The sequence below is a fragment of the Lentinula edodes genome (genome assembly GCF_021015755.1).
Source record: "Lentinula edodes strain Le(Bin) 0899 ss11 chromosome Unknown C8R40scaffold_44, whole genome shotgun sequence".
NCBI lineage: Eukaryota > Fungi > Basidiomycota > Agaricomycetes > Agaricales > Omphalotaceae > Lentinula > Lentinula edodes.
Window position 1 is genome coordinate 1 of NW_025764350.1, and position 15,731 is coordinate 15,731.

Here is a 15,731-nt window from a genome sequence, read left to right on the forward strand (position 1 = left end):
GAAGCTCGTTCTGTGACTAGATGATAAAAGATTGTGAATTAAAAATTCGAAATGTGATAGGAATACCGAAAAAGTATTCAATTCAAATTGAGCGCTAAACTGTTACGATTCGTAGCAGGCGTGTGAATAAATTGATAAGATGAGCGCTAGAAACCCATTTGAGGGCATCCAAATTGATTGGAGAGCACGGAGAAGTAGAGATCCAAACCCAGTGAATTACATTAAAAGGAGATATAGTCTTGTCGAATCAATCTAATAACAGATTGGGTATCCTTTCCCGATACAAAACTACGAATGACCGAGGACGGTCAAATTCTTTAGTTTGGGGGGGATGACACGCCTAAATTTTGGCTAGACGTCTATGCTGTGAATTGTGACATTTTCACGTATAGATTTGTATCAAGAGGACTGTAATTGAGACCCAGATTGACAGTCAAAGTCAATACTGAATCAGTCTAATAAGTTGAAGGGACCATATACCCATACTACCACAAGTTGGTTAGTTTACCCATCCCCGATACTACCTACGGATAGCAGTCTACCTGTTTGTCAAGCAGGATTATACCAGACTCGGACTACATCCGAAGGATGACCATTCACGTATGACATACCAAGGGTATTCTTATTGGACCTTACACTGGCAGGAGTTTGGAAGAACTTACTCAAGTGACCATGAACCGAGGATTGACTCGAAATGACTTTCTAGAACTCAGGAATTATCAAATACTCCTTCTAGAACAAGATCATGCATTAATCTAAAGGACTGCGATTTAGTCTAATAGACCAATCAAGTTGCATGGTTGAGGAAAATGACTAGAAGAATGATCGAAGTACTGCGAGGCTCCGAAGACATATCAAATGAATGTCAAAGAGTCCTGACGTAGAAAATATTGAAGAATGCAATTAAATGAATACTATGTGTAACTCCCTTGATTGAGTATAGGCACAATGGGTGTCTATTGAAAGAGAGAAGCAATTAGTTTAATCCAGATGGATCAGATTGATGGGATTAGAATCGAGGAGAGCTGATTTGCCTCCGGACGAGGTGACAAACGATCAAAGTAAGTGTTGAACCGCAATGACAGTTGAACACCATTCGAGTCATTCTCTAAAAACAATTAAATTAAATGAATATTGAAGTACCTACCTATGTTTGGAGGTATACTAGAATCTTGGAACCAATATGGACCAAATAAGGACATGTAGATTCAAATTAAATGGTATCTGACTGAGTGTAGAAGTTTCCTTGCGGTTCCGAACGTTTATTGTATTAAATTAATTGTACTATGCGACTCTATATTCTGTAGGTATAAATAGCGATCCGATGTATTTGGAATACAAGTGATTTTGGGACGACGTTGCAGTGCTAATCCGTAAAAAGGAAAGACACACTCCCGCCAGACTGAAACCTCTTCGCTAGCAGCCATTCGGGCCCGGCACTTGTGAGTATAGGAACGTCGTGTTCTGCTCCTTGTGACTGCGAGAAGTCTATCCAGTTGTTGGGTATTCTTCGAACTTAGGATCAGTCGTTGGTCTTAAGGGCAAATCACGCTGTGTGGTTGTGCCAGCACATAGTTCTAGCCCTCTGTAGGGGTCTGTGTGTTTCGGTTTTAATTTACTTTGATTCAAACCCCCAATTCTTGATATACCCAAATCAATACAAACCAAAGCACAAATTGTGCTGAATCTACCTTGATCAAAGGAATATATCGAATCCTTAGAACGATTCAAATTGATTGATCAAAGCTTCGTACTTAGCTCTCAAAGCTTTGCGGAACCTTTGCCAACGCTACCCCTTGCTATTAAATAAATTTGATAGCAGTGAACTCGCATATTGTGTATTAGATTGGTTGGTTGGAGTGCCCATTAGATTCCTTCCTTTCTCTTTCACACAAAAACGAGGCAAGCTCGTTATCCGCGGTGGGCTCCAGTAAAAAAAAAAAAAAGAATGGATAAATAAAACGAAAATTTATGAATTAAATTTATAACTCACGAAATGAGGAGGCATCAGCCTTGAGGTTCTCTAACTCCCGATTCCTTCTAATTAATCGTGGAGGAGCTACGAGCGTTTTGGAAACAGAGGTTGAAGCTTGGGTCTCCAAGGGTGGTGAGGAAGTAGTGTCCTTCAGTGCGACCGCCGATAATGCTTTGCCACGTAATGAGGCAAAAACATCCAAATCTTTAGACGAAACCATGCGCATCATTGCGCTTCCCTCACGAAAGCGTAAACAAAATGGAATGGGAATGGCAGGGAATCGTTCGAATTCGAGAACACCCTGTAAATTAAATTAAATGAGAATAAAAGTGAATTCGATAGCAAAGAACACTTACTGCAGCTGAGGAACAATGCTCAGGGGGAATGCCCCATTGCTGCATCAAATCGTCGCGAAGAAAAGCGGGTAGGCTGAGGGAAAGCGATTCAGCAGATAATAAAACCTGTTCCGCGAATAAAGGGCAATTTGCCCGACCCATCCAAAAGTCATGAATATAAATCTAGGAGAAACCATTAAAACCAGTAATAAGAAAACGAGTAAAGGTGGCTACATACCAAAAAGGGAGCAGCCTCCTCAAAAACATTGTAAATCTCCGACTCCGTTGGAGGTGAATCATCTACATCTACCAAATCCTGCAAAGTTCGGACCGTCATTTGTGCCGAACAAAACAAATCCAATCCAGAAGCCACGGACAATGGACGCGATGTGTCGGGAGGGAAACAGAAAGGGACGAGAGAACGGGGATAGGAAAAGGCAGGGAAGGTTCCAGAGCCATCGTAGTCCGGAGAATTTGTGGAATCAACGACCGGAGGAGAGTAGTCTCCCTCTAAAAGACGCTTGAAAACAGCACTCTCGAAGAAGAGAGGAAGTGTTGATTTAGATGGAATACCCGCGAGCATCACCTGAGCTTCCATTAGAGAGCATGGTAAACGCGTGGTTGTGGCCGAAGATCGAGTTTGACTCGAGGTCGAAGCCATTTTGACGAACGAGATGAAAGAAAGGAATAAAGAGGGAAAACGGACTTCAACGAAAAATTTCATTGAACCCCGTGCCCCGAACCAAATAAAGGTACACACTGAATCAGTGTGTACGTCAGAGCAGTTCTCCGTGAAATGGAAGCTTGTTCTGTGACTAGATGATAAAAGATTGTGAATTAAAAATTCGAAATGTGATAGGAATACCGAAAAAGTATTCAATTCAAATTGAGCGCTAAACTGTTACGATTCGTAGCAGGCGTGTGAATAAATTGATAAGATGAGCGCTAGAAACCCATTTGAGGGCATCCAAATTGATTGGAGAGCACGGAGAAGTAGAGATCCAAACCCAGTGAATTACATTAAAAGGAGATATAGTCTTGTCGAATCAATCTAATAACAGATTGGGTATCCTTTCCCGATACAAAACTACGAATGACCGAGGACGGTCAAATTCTTTAGTTTGGGGGGGATGACACGCCTAAATTTTGGCTAGACGTCTATGCTGTGAATTGTGACATTTTCACGTATAGATTTGTATCAAGAGGACTGTAATTGAGACCCAGATTGACAGTCAAAGTCAATACTGAATCAGTCTAATAAGTTGAAGGGACCATATACCCATACTACCACAAGTTGGTTAGTTTACCCATCCCCGATACTACCTACGGATAGCAGTCTACCTGTTTGTCAAGCAGGATTATACCAGACTCGGACTACATCCGAAGGATGACCATTCACGTATGACATACCAAGGGTATTCTTATTGGACCTTACACTGGCAGGAGTTTGGAAGAACTTACTCAAGTGACCATGAACCGAGGATTGACTCGAAATGACTTTCTAGAACTCAGGAATTATCAAATACTCCTTCTAGAACAAGATCATGCATTAATCTAAAGGACTGCGATTTAGTCTAATAGACCAATCAAGTTGCATGGTTGAGGAAAATGACTAGAAGAATGATCGAAGTACTGCGAGGCTCCGAAGACATATCAAATGAATGTCAAAGAGTCCTGACGTAGAAAATATTGAAGAATGCAATTAAATGAATACTATGTGTAACTCCCTTGATTGAGTATAGGCACAATGGGTGTCTATTGAAAGAGAGAAGCAATTAGTTTAATCCAGATGGATCAGATTGATGGGATTAGAATCGAGGAGAGCTGATTTGCCTCCGGACGAGGTGACAAACGATCAAAGTAAGTGTTGAACCGCAATGACAGTTGAACACCATTCGAGTCATTCTCTAAAAACAATTAAATTAAATGAATATTGAAGTACCTACCTATGTTTGGAGGTATACTAGAATCTTGGAACCAATATGGACCAAATAAGGACATGTAGATTCAAATTAAATGGTATCTGACTGAGTGTAGAAGTTTCCTTGCGGTTCCGAACGTTTATTGTATTAAATTAATTGTACTATGCGACTCTATATTCTGTAGGTATAAATAGCGATCCGATGTATTTGGAATACAAGTGATTTTGGGACGACGTTGCAGTGCTAATCCGTAAAAAGGAAAGACACACTCCCGCCAGACTGAAACCTCTTCGCTAGCAGCCATTCGGGCCCGGCACTTGTGAGTATAGGAACGTCGTGTTCTGCTCCTTGTGACTGCGAGAAGTCTATCCAGTTGTTGGGTATTCTTCGAACTTAGGATCAGTCGTTGGTCTTAAGGGCAAATCACGCTGTGTGGTTGTGCCAGCACATAGTTCTAGCCCTCTGTAGGGGTCTGTGTGTTTCGGTTTTAATTTACTTTGATTCAAACCCCCAATTCTTGATATACCCAAATCAATACAAACCAAAGCACAAATTGTGCTGAATCTACTTTGATCAAAGGAATATATCGAATCCTTAGAACGATTCAAATTGATTGATCAAAGCTTCGTACTTAGCTCTCAAAGCTTTGCGGAACCTTTGCCAACGCTACCCCTTGCTATTAAATAAATTTGATAGCAGTGAACTCGCATATTGTGTATTAGATTGGTTGGTTGGAGTGCCCATTAGATTCCTTCCTTTCTCTTTCACACAAAAACGAGGCAAGCTCGTTATCGAATTAGCACCGTTGATCTGAGTTCAAGTCAGGATATCTTCCTTAAATAAGCTATGAGTGCCTTAATCCATAATGGGAGTCGAACGGAATGTCGATCAGGTCTAATGGTGGAGCGAACAGTCCTTACACTCAAGATCAAAAATAACAAACAAAACGTCCGTACGGCGAAACTAAGGTTGTGACATTGAAGGAAATGTGATTACTCTACATATCTACATCAAATTCCTCCATGAGTTCATTATAATCAACATTGTTCAAGTGCATATCCTCCAAAATAGACAAGTCTGGAGCGTGTTCCAATCGATCGACCTGTCCGACATAGGTGTCTAAGGAAGGTCTGGATGAAGACGCGTTTGCCAGCCGCAGTCGTTTGGCTGGAACAGGGGTCTCTTTCGATGTATCACCATTTTCTCCGACGGCCAAAACTTTTCCGTCACTGGGCGGAATACGGGTAGAACCAATCGATCGTAGAACGGAAATAGCGCAATCATCAGCGGGGAGAATGTCACGTTCGGCATGAGGACTATGGGCAGAGGGAGGAACCGGGCTCTCAACCGGTAAATCAGATTCAGCGACAACTTTCAGGAAGTTGATAACAGCTTGATAAACCTGTTTTACATATGGCTTGGTCAAAATTGTACTGAGGGAACTATCAAATGAGTCGAGCTTACTTTTCGTTTCACTTGTCTTTTGTCTTTTGGTTGCAGCACATGAAGCCTAAAACTAACGTTCGCAACAACCACTGTCCCCGGCCTCAGTTGCAGGTAATTTTTCCAAGGAACTATCAAATCGCCGTCGATTTTTCGCCAATCGGGTTGCAGCAAGCGTGCTTTATTGAGTGCGAATACCTTCCCGCCATAATCTGGCATCAACTTGTAATCATATTGCGCGCCGACGGTGATGCTAGCATCTGTAACGAAGACACACTTAACACCGAACCTGTAGTAGTCGAAATCCACACACCAGGAGGGAAACCCAAACTCTTGTGAGGGTCGTCCGGTTCTTTCTCACCGTCAGAGGATTGGGTGAGTTTACGCTTCTTGAGTTTTGAGGCGATATTGTTAGTATCAATGCCTCCCTTAGTGCCTGACCTACGCTCTGCTTGTGGAGCCTAGACGAAGCAAATGAGTAATGAACTATTAAACATGCCAATGCTTACCGTGTATAAAAGCGGGCCAGTGAGTGTTATGGCATCAAGGGGATGTTCAGATACGACTTCTTTAACAATTTCCTTCACAACCGCGAGCTGCAGATCACATTAGGACCAGAGAGTGAATAGAATAGTTTATTTGCCTGATCCTCTGAACGCTCAAGATGACTGATCATCCGCAAGGTACATAGTTGATTGTGCCACAGATCCTTCAAACCTGGTGGAGCGAAGGAGGGACAGCCAAGAACTATACTACATCTTGTTCTCGTGAAATCGGTTATTAGGTTACGCTGGTACAATTGATATCAATGCCATAACAAACATGTAAATAGTGAAGCTTACCGATGACCTATCATTCCCAACGAAATGATTTCCTTGTGCACCAACCGCAGTGCCATGAATGTCGCCCAAGACTTCCCCAAATAAGTTTCCGGTAAACTCTTGTGATTCACCATCAACATAACAAAAATGCGTTGACCATTCATTGCCGTATTTTTCACGAAAGAAGTCGATGCCGTACTCTGCGTTCGCGATTGCAGTAGGCCCCATATCTTTGAATAATCGCGTTAGCTCATCATAGATTTGGCCCGGTCGTTGACGGAATTCGAAGCGAGAAGACGTGAATGAACCAGGTGTATACAATCGAGCTGACATGAAGGATTTACACTGGTAACTACAAACAGTGTAATTTATACTGAGTTGATAAGGTCATCGTCATTCATAATGATACTGTGAAACCGACGCTGTGTAAGAGTCAGACAATTTCCATTGTATTAGCCATAGGAATCCTGACCGATCGCATGTCTTAATATTGTCCAAGCATGATCATTGCACAATTTGGATCGTAAAGTCGTAATGTGGGCATTCCCGATGTAGAACATCTAGAAAAAAAGTTTAAGAATGTCTTGTTTAGGCCGCAAAATGTCCTAGACGTGATAGCACTCACTTTCGCCACATTCAATAGACAACTACGCGATAATTTTACGTTTCTTCATAGGAGGCGCAGTGACTGACGTGTGCTGCTCGGTGGATGCTTTGCGGCGGTTCGAGAACACGGAAGCAATAGGTACTGGTACTGGCGTGGATCCCTAGTTGTTAGAGTGACTGAGAGCCGGGAGTAAAAACACGAAGAAAAAACGTACCTCAGAAATGACCGAAACGCACTCAGGGCTCGAGAGCTGCTGCATTCCAGACAAGTTTCGTTGGATGGCTTCCAACTTACTCAGGGATTGGACATCTGAGTCGGCAACCGTTGGACCAGGCCCTTTATAAGTACGCAAACTCTTTTTTGCTTTAGCACGCTCTATGACGGAACCGACGGATACGATTGTGGTAAGTGATAAGTAATGTAGCCTTTGCTGTTCGACTCTATTGTCTTGAGATTGGCGGCATTGTATTTTCTTCAGCTGGAATGGTCGAAGTATAAGAAGACCATCGAGTGTCTTGACACGAGAGATCATAACATAAGGAGCCTCAGTCCCGTGACAAGACTCGATATCAACAATTGCGGAGTCCATTGTCTGACCTTGTGCCTTATGTGTAGTCATTGCGAACGCTGGTGCAATTGGCAACTGAGTACGTTGAAATGTGCATCGTTTCTTAGTATATTCATGCACGAAAGATAAACTGACTTTATCTTCTAACGCCACAACATCGTCCTTGCTGTCCATGTAAGGTAAGGGTTCTGTTGTATTCGTTGTGGACAGAGTAATAACACAGGATATAGCATGTCGATGCCCTTGTTCATCGACTTTATATCGAATACTTTTTAATATACCCTGGGACCCATTAACTATCCCTGCATGAACGTCGAAATTCTGTGTTATGATTACAGGCATTCCAATCACTAAAGGTATTCGGCCCAACCGCTGATTTGTTTTTCCAGAATCCAACGTCTCCAAATAATTCTGCAAAGTTGGCTCTACAATGGGTTTACCGCTTCGTGTATCAAAAGAGTGATACCAATATAAAGGTTTACCAGTACGTTTCGCAAAAGCTTCAGTAGCACGCTCATTAATCAAATCCTTAACTCGATTGCAAGAAACAATAGTCGGAGTACCTGCCCATTTAGGATCGTTCCAATCAGGTTGTACATTTCCCACCACTCTGGCGTTGAGGATTTCATAGTCGCTTTGTGTACAGTTACCAATTCTCAGACGTGACAATAAATCAACAAAAGGTTCGTTCTGAGTACCGGTTTGTCGCATAATCTGTGTCAATAACACAACGGTTTTCACAGTTAACCACAAAAGTTTCCCAAAAACTATCTCTTGACCATGGATCGTAGTAGCGCGGCGAGTATCGATGTACGAAAACAAACGCTGCTCCCGTACTGGACCTAATTGAGCAAAATCCCCTGCGAAAATGATATTAATTCCCCAAAAGGTGAGGTATTGTCTTTCGCTTGACTGAGAGCACGGCTGATCTTCAATAGGAATCTACAACCGAGCATAGACACTTCGTCGATAAATAGATAATCGACTCCCTGCCACATTGCAAGCAGATTTTTCCGAGATTTACTGTTAACTTTCGCAGATGCAGTCGTTGACAGCAAAAGAGCTGAGTGTAGAGTCATACCCGAAATGTTTTTTGCAGCTACACCAGTATAAGATGCTAACCTAAAGCGCCTGCTCTCTCCTTGAGCTTCAAAGAAAAGTTTCAATGCAGATATTACATGTGATTTTCCCGTTCCACCAGGACCTCCAAGGAACATTCGCAACGGATCCGATTTTCCCAGTTGAGTATGAGAAGCAATTAAACGAAATGCTCGTTCTTGTTCTTTATTGAGAGCCGGTGTGAATGTGGTAACAAAGTCATCAATATCTACTAAAGAACTTGGCTGGCAATCATTCATCGGTGGTCGAAGTGTGGCATTATCAAGCCTAAGGTCAGTCTCATCTAAATTGTGAATATGACTATCGTAATGACTGTCGTACCTATTAGAATCTGAATTAACATTTACCGGTTCTACCAGTAATTGTTGCTGCCAAGTTTGTTTTCGGGCTACGTATGCGTCTTTCCAGGTTTGCTCATGTTCAGGACAATCATCTTGTATCAGATGAAGATCAGTTGTGACGTCTTCACCAGGTTTGTGTGTCATGTTGGAGTTGAAATCAGTGTGCTGAGGACCAAAGAAACCACAACTTTCCATCTGTTGGACACAACTCAATGCTTCGTATCTTGACTGGTCAATACGCCTAGAGTTCGTACCTTCTATTGACAATAAATGTTCGAGAATTTCTGATTCATTATCATGTTCAGCGAGAAAATCATCTTCTACTACACGCTCTTGTTCCGAAGAACCAACGTAACCATGTGTAGTGCGTAGCCTGCGTGCACTAGCTCGATTAGCAAAGTGATCATCGCGACTGTCTCTGCACTCGTGTAAGATTTGCATATTATCCATCATTCTCTTCACCTCATCTGAACATCTTGCATTGAATGCAGCAAAAGCATCTGGCCACGATTCATGTTGCTCTCGAAGATCTACAGCATTTCGCCAAGGTTTGAAAAACATCAACATCAACCGACAATACCTTGGCCAATCGTTTTCGCGATCTCTTCTCGGTAGAGCGGGCCCTATGGGGACCGGAATTTTACGGTTTTTTGAAGAACCTAGCACGAAGGTGTGTGATAATTGTTCAGGGTGTCCATGTTCAAACTCGAATTTAGGATGTGATCTTGTGCGATGTTCCAACAGTTCAGGCAACGAAGGAACACTTTCTCTGTTGTCACTGGATATGTTTTCTTGTAACCCTATGACCACTTCTTCTTCGTTATCGTCGACAATCACTGAATCATCATCGTTATCAAAATCTTCTGATACGTCGTTATTCTTTGAACGCGGCTTGCGCGATTTCGTGCATCGTGCAATGTTTTCCCAAAGACTAAGATCCTCAACGGCAATAGGACGGTAACGATAATCATCAAGCTGTGATGCTTTTGCAACAAGGAAACCCTCATTACCAACTGAGATACCGACCTCATCATCATCATCGTATTGGTCCACAGGTTTGTGTGTGTCATCGAAGGTTGTTGAACCGGGAGCATCTGAAGCTAATTCGTCGTGGCAAGTATCATTGCCAGAAGCGTCTATAACATCCTTGTCACCAAAAGTATCTTCAACACACTGATAGGCTTTTCGAGCCAACTGACACTCAGGAGAAGGTATCTGACACTCAACCAAATGCTCGAACTGCGTCCAGTAAAAGTTTTTGTACTGATGAGATGTAAAATGATCATCAAGGTCTAACAAGTACGTATTAACTTGCTGCGCAGATAACTCCTGTTGACTTATCATTGAATACGCACATTTCTGTAGCAATCTTTTTGCGCGTATCGTAAACGGCGTATCAGTTGAACACTGCTCGTCTAATCGTCTCACTGCCCTTTCCAGAGCAGCATAAGCCACATGAGCTTTCAACTGCGATTTAGTGATATAATTGGTGATGTAGTATAGGACGGCTTTCGCAGATGCGCCCGAGCCAATAAACTTTATGTCCATGTTGCAGCGAATGGCGCGTAAAATCGTCTCATTAAAATTATTCACAAGACCATCAAGACATCGCAGAGTTAGTTCGCCAGTATTCTCATCAAATACTGTTTCTGCAGTTGTATTGGACTCATGTAATCCGAAACGACACTCTTTTGGTTGTGAGCCTTTACAATATTTGAAACATGTTGCGGTGTGTTTATGAATCTGACAAGTTTGTACAAGATTATGAAAATCTTTTCGTACAGCGTCTTCCGGGTTTGAGACCTGAGCATCATATCCCACCATGGTTGTTCCGCGAACAGAGCAAGGATGAAAATCATCTGAAGGTACGTGTATCCCTACCGAATCGTCTACGGGTAATTGATTGGTAATGGTATCATCTAGAAACGCTATCAAGCGGCGGCAAAAGTCAGAGTTAGGGTCTTCGATAGTGCGTCGACGGATTTCGTTCGGATTGAGCCCACCCTCCAGCCATATCATCATATGACAGTGCAATGTTCCTCGGCCCTGTGCTTCAATACAACCATAATAACCTTTCACAAGACCCAATATACCTCCTTTCATATCCTGATGGGTAGCGTCGTAACCAAGTAAGCTATGAATGAAAGCATTCAAATACACATTAAAAAACTTGGCCGCAATGACAGGATTTTTAGCAACGAGAATTGCTTGGTCCCAATACTCTGGTACATCCCGAGGCAACATGCAATCGATGTTGATATCAGACCCGGCCAAAAATTTGACCAGTGGATTGTAGACATCCGCGGGATTAATGGTGATATAAAAACTGGGTAAGCCTTGGTCGATCATCAAAGCTCTGATTTCATTTCTCATATTCACTAGAGAAGATGTAGAGCCAGGTACTGAAGATGTAACAAGGTTAACCTGTTGCATCAATTGAAGCACAGTGCGTTCTTCTGTGTTTCTGAATGAAACCATATCCCCTTTTGCAAATCGTTCGGAAACAGCTGCGATTGCACTGGGTGTGACTGATGCAAACTGACTTGCTAATACAGGGAAGTTAGATTTTTTAGCTTTGAGGGCCGTTCGTAGCAGCATGCTTCGACGCTGGAGAATATTGAAAGCGGTAAAAGAAAATGAATAATGCTCTTGAAAGCGATGATCAGTCAGGTTCAACAAGTATTTTACATGCCTCTTCAATGAAACAGGCTCTGATCTTGAGTAATCTTCGAAACCACCGATCCCGTAAGGAAAAAGTGTTGGGTATATCATTGGAAAAAGGGAAGGATTGAAGAACTCATTCATTGGCTCGGTGTCATGGGGTATCTCGATATATGATCCTCCTTTGAACTTGATGTGACGCATCGCAGCTGCGCGCAATTCATTCATAGTGGCATTTGCGTCTACGTCAGCAATGACAACACTCTCAAAAATGACTTCTTCGTCATGATTTTCAGATGTACCACGTTCGACTGTTGGGTACGAGGATGTCGAATGCGTAGGATCATATCCAGCAGTAAGACTGTCTGCAGATTTGCCGGATTCGACGCACTCAACATGAACAGGTAAAACAAATTGATCAGGTAAAGTTGCTAAAAAGTCGTAATCAATGATGATATCTTTATACCACTTGTTATGACTTTTCAGCCAAATTAAGGCATCACGAACAACCTTGGGACGCGCCGTCAATGGTTTAGCTTTATTCCTTAGCCACTCTTCTGAGGGTCGAGATGAACCCACAAATATGACACATATAGGTGCAGTTAATTCATCCAAAGATGGTGGCAATATCTTCGCCAACGCTGTAGGTTTTTGTGGATAGACAATAATATTTCCTTTCAAACCCCTCTGAGTTGTCTTATTCGCAATTTCGTCTGCCTCCTTTAATTGGATTATCCAGCTTTTAGCACGGCAACGAGATATCATAGCTTCCTCGACTACTGTAAGATTTTGAAGGACATCAGGGACGTTGCCTAAATACATATGGTTCGCAAGTGAAAGAGCAGGTGTTCTTTTATTCCGCAAAGCGGAATAGCAAACAGGGCAAAGACATAAGGTGACATTATTTTGCTCGTCAGTCTGAACCCCTTTGCAATCTAAAACAGCATCAGGGAAATCTTCCAATACTTTGTCAATGTTGGGTGCAACACAATCACTGTCTAACCAATTAGAGTCAACCACAGTAGACGGAAAACCTTTCTTCAACCGCATATCAGGCCTTTTCAATAGAGAAAGATCAACAGAATCAGAAGTCACAACATGGCATGCAGTTGCAAGCTCTTCAGATGAGCAAGAAGCACAAACTAATTTTCGCAAAGCATAACTAGAAGTGCAATCACGAAATCGGTCTAATAACTCATGTTTCAACTCTTGGGGAACCAACGAAGGCCATTGAGTCCGTAGGTTCTGTAACTTTTTTTCGTTTTCCACGCGTTCCAAGTCAACGCCAACAGTTTCATTATAGACCTGTAAACGGTGACGTAGAACGCGTTTGTTATCATTCTGATTGAAAGGGATTTCCAAAATCTGCAAAATATTTCGAAGAGTAAGTAGCGAGAGCTTAGTGCTGAGCAAGTGTATTAACGCTCTTTTGAAATCAGTAGCGGATTCGAACTCACTGACTTCATTCATAACGGGTGGACTAAATGTTGTTGCAATAGACTGGCATCCACCTGGACAGTTCGATTTGGATAAAACCGTCACGTTTGTATAGCATTCAGCAGAAAGTATGTGAGATGCTAATTGTACACGTAAATCTTCAGCTGTCGCAAGAATAACGTTGACATCGAGCTTATGCATCAAACAATATTGAAGAAGCACAGGGAATCGCAACTTATTGAAGTCCTGAAATACATCTAAAACAGAACATGGTAACACTGGATTAGCACATTTTTCAGCTTCAATATGAGCACCACGAATGCGGGAGAGGTATCTATGAAGTAGACCCAACATTTGACGGCGAGGCTGTTTAGGACGAATCAGCTCTCGAATGTTCAAAGCTTCTAATATGAGTTTGAGCTTATCGACGGACATCGAAACAGCCTTGGATTTCGCGAGAAGATCATCCATACTAGTCAGAAATTCCGTTACAGAAGACAATCCATTACTAAAAATACGACAAGCAGGAGCTGACGTAGACTGTGAATTATGAACACATTGTGCATTAAGGATATGGTAGATGACTGCTTCGCGCTGCCGACGCTGACCAACGAGCCCTTTCAGATCCAGTCCATGTAGGGAAGCATATCTTGACAGCGTGTTTGCATCAGATACAAACATGGAACATCGTACACCCGATTGAAAATTACCGAATAAGCACGCCGTTAGAACATCATTGGACGTTGGAAGTGCGGAAACGACTGGATGGTACTCGGAGGTTGAGGCCGTAGAAGTCACGGTATGTTTTTCACGGTTAATCAGATTATGAAGCTCATTGTGAGCAGAACACCCATTCGGGCTGACCAAATTATTGGTTATTATATCCTCGGAAGCGTGTGGACCACCCACATACAGTGCGCGTTGTGATGGTCCAGGCTCATTGACTGAAAAAAAAAATCGTAATCGAAAAGCATCAGTGATGTGAAAACAACGAGGGAAAGGAATCTCACTTGAAGGATTGGAAACAATCGGAGTCCCAGCTGGAGAGGAACCAATGTTGTTCATAACAAAACTGATTTGCGGGTTAGAAACAAGTCTCGAAGACGACGACGCAGAATTTTGCGCTGCGAATTGAGACGTGAACTGATGATTGATCGCGGGTAAATACTTGAAAACATGCAGCACGAGAATAGAGAACTCACAGTTGAAGGCGGAGTGAACATGTTTGTGTTGTCTTGGTTATTCGATGGCATATTGCGGGGAAATGTGCTCGACGACAGCGAAGAATCTAACGCTGTCAACCCGTATCGATGAAAATAACATAAAGCAAAAAGCTATTTTAACTCACAAGCTGACTGAATGGCGGGTACGCCTATAGAAAGTGTGAGCTGCGGCAAGAATTTTTGATGAAAGCGACCTACAAGGACGAGGATTGACAGCTACGAGAAAAGAATATTAATTAAGAAGGTTTGAGATGAACGTAACACATACCGTATTGACCAGTCAGGTGAGGTAAAATCGGAAGCGGGAGGCGAGCTTCCAGCGAGGACTGCACAAACGGCAAATTGTCAAATATCCGAACACAATCGGAGGATCGACACCGATGTTGGAAGTCTACACCAAATATTGCATCGAAACCTGCAACATCATTGACAACGATAAAGTCTATGGGCAACGTGTAACCGAAATTGTTGAGACCGAAGTTAACGGTGGCAGAGACGAAATCGTTGTGCCAATTGCCAAGATTTGCAGCACGAACGAAAGATCTGGAAACAACGGATTGATAGATAGTGATATCTTTACCTGCAATGCAGGGTTGGCCAGAGATTGTGAGCAACATGAAGGCCACAAAAGAAAGTGTTGAACGAAAAGTGACCCGACGGTAATTGTATAATCATGAAAGAACCTGAAGTGGTAATGAACGGACGATCGATCATCAATCCTAAAACGGTCATCAGCGGATGATCGTGCAAGGAATTGCTGTTCCTGAAATGAAGTGCTACAATACCCACTACCTAAAGGTAGCGGGAATGAACGAACCTGTAGTGCAAACATTATAGCTGGTCAATAGTTCGATTTGAACAAAGGTAACTGTTTTTCAATAGTGTCAATACATGTTTTGTCAACCCCAACGTATTCTGAAGCAGTCCAGCGAGCACATCTATTCTGTTCGTCTCTAACTGACATGAGCTGACATGCTTCGAGCCTTCGTCGATACATCACGACGGACCAGTTTAATCCTGCTCCGCGTCTCTGAAAGAGATGGGAAGAGCAGCTCGGTGAAGACAGACCAGACTCAAGGATAAGTACCGAGCTCAAAACTGGGCCCGGTTGGATAGATTCTGCCTTGGACCATCTGAATTCCGCCACTGGCCAGGATTGACGCCAATAACCACCTTAGCAACGCAAGAGCCCTTGTCTGCAGATCCCCAAGAAGATTGACCCCACCGTAAATCCGTGTTGCAAACCTGGGATTGTCGTATGTCTTCGTATGTAGTATAT

At 42.6% G+C, this 15,731-nt stretch overlaps 9 protein-coding genes across 9 annotated transcripts; all 9 read right to left on the reverse strand.

Annotated features, from left to right (window-relative positions):
• Positions 1-5,229: 5,229 nt before the first annotated feature.
• On the reverse strand, positions 5,230-6,829 carry C8R40DRAFT_1175477 (uncharacterized protein; the record flags this gene model as incomplete). The annotated part of the gene is made up of 5 exons (XM_046232335.1): positions 5,230-5,634; positions 5,697-5,935; positions 5,989-6,136; positions 6,185-6,271; positions 6,518-6,829. 5 exons carry the CDS (start codon positions 6,827-6,829, stop codon positions 5,230-5,232), a joined length of 1,191 nt encoding a protein of 396 aa, XP_046081551.1.
• Positions 6,830-7,524: 695 nt separating this feature from the next.
• Positions 7,525-7,722, reverse strand: C8R40DRAFT_999835 (uncharacterized protein; the record flags this gene model as incomplete). Its single annotated transcript, XM_046236814.1, has 1 exon — positions 7,525-7,722. A coding segment is annotated over one exon (198 nt), but the record flags the coding sequence as incomplete, so codon positions are not given.
• A 69-nt stretch (positions 7,723-7,791) lies between these two features.
• C8R40DRAFT_1001093 (uncharacterized protein) lies at positions 7,792-8,052 on the reverse strand (the record flags this gene model as incomplete). The annotated part of the gene is made up of 1 exon (XM_046222754.1): positions 7,792-8,052. A coding segment is annotated over one exon (261 nt), but the record flags the coding sequence as incomplete, so codon positions are not given.
• Positions 8,053-8,513: 461 nt separating this feature from the next.
• C8R40DRAFT_1056848 (uncharacterized protein) lies at positions 8,514-9,029 on the reverse strand (the record flags this gene model as incomplete). Its single annotated transcript, XM_046225111.1, has 1 exon — positions 8,514-9,029. The coding sequence occupies one exon, from the start codon at positions 9,027-9,029 to the stop codon at positions 8,514-8,516; it is 516 nt and encodes a 171-aa protein (XP_046081554.1).
• Positions 9,030-9,533: 504 nt separating this feature from the next.
• C8R40DRAFT_1001111 (uncharacterized protein) lies at positions 9,534-9,755 on the reverse strand (the record flags this gene model as incomplete). Its single annotated transcript, XM_046222755.1, has 1 exon — positions 9,534-9,755. A coding segment is annotated over one exon (222 nt), but the record flags the coding sequence as incomplete, so codon positions are not given.
• A 573-nt stretch (positions 9,756-10,328) lies between these two features.
• C8R40DRAFT_1024776 (uncharacterized protein) lies at positions 10,329-11,285 on the reverse strand (the record flags this gene model as incomplete). Its single annotated transcript, XM_046223064.1, has 1 exon — positions 10,329-11,285. A coding segment is annotated over one exon (957 nt), but the record flags the coding sequence as incomplete, so codon positions are not given.
• C8R40DRAFT_999759 (uncharacterized protein) lies at positions 11,271-11,762 on the reverse strand (the record flags this gene model as incomplete). The annotated part of the gene is made up of 1 exon (XM_046236812.1): positions 11,271-11,762. A coding segment is annotated over one exon (492 nt), but the record flags the coding sequence as incomplete, so codon positions are not given.
• A 48-nt stretch (positions 11,763-11,810) lies between these two features.
• C8R40DRAFT_999372 (uncharacterized protein) lies at positions 11,811-12,557 on the reverse strand (the record flags this gene model as incomplete). Its single annotated transcript, XM_046236808.1, has 1 exon — positions 11,811-12,557. A coding segment is annotated over one exon (747 nt), but the record flags the coding sequence as incomplete, so codon positions are not given.
• A 1,258-nt stretch (positions 12,558-13,815) lies between these two features.
• C8R40DRAFT_638791 (uncharacterized protein) lies at positions 13,816-15,181 on the reverse strand. Its single transcript, XM_046235739.1, has 7 exons — positions 14,721-15,181; positions 14,651-14,668; positions 14,578-14,601; positions 14,432-14,517; positions 14,240-14,372; positions 13,940-14,173; positions 13,816-13,878 (listed from the first exon to the last, which is right to left on the reverse strand). The coding sequence occupies exons 1-7, from the start codon at positions 15,067-15,069 to the stop codon at positions 13,850-13,852; spliced, it is 873 nt and encodes a 290-aa protein (XP_046081559.1). The 5' UTR covers positions 15,070-15,181; the 3' UTR covers positions 13,816-13,849.
• Between the last annotated feature and the right edge of the window lie 550 nt (positions 15,182-15,731).

What these genes read in the sequence shown, in the direction of transcription:
- C8R40DRAFT_638791 (XM_046235739.1), bottom strand. Translation starts at nt 15,069, where the DNA reads ATGTTGCTCACAATCTCTGGCCAACCCTGCATTGCAGGTAAAGATATC. An exon ending in ACCCGCCATTCAGTCAGCTT is followed by an intron (nt 14,518 to 14,577) that starts GTGAGTTAAAAT and finishes TGACAGCGTTAG; the next exon opens with ATTCTTCGCTGTCGTCGAGC. An exon ending in GATTGTTTCCAATCCTTCAA is followed by an intron (nt 14,174 to 14,239) that starts GTGAGATTCCTT and finishes TTTTTTTTTCAG; the next exon opens with TCAATGAGCCTGGACCATCA.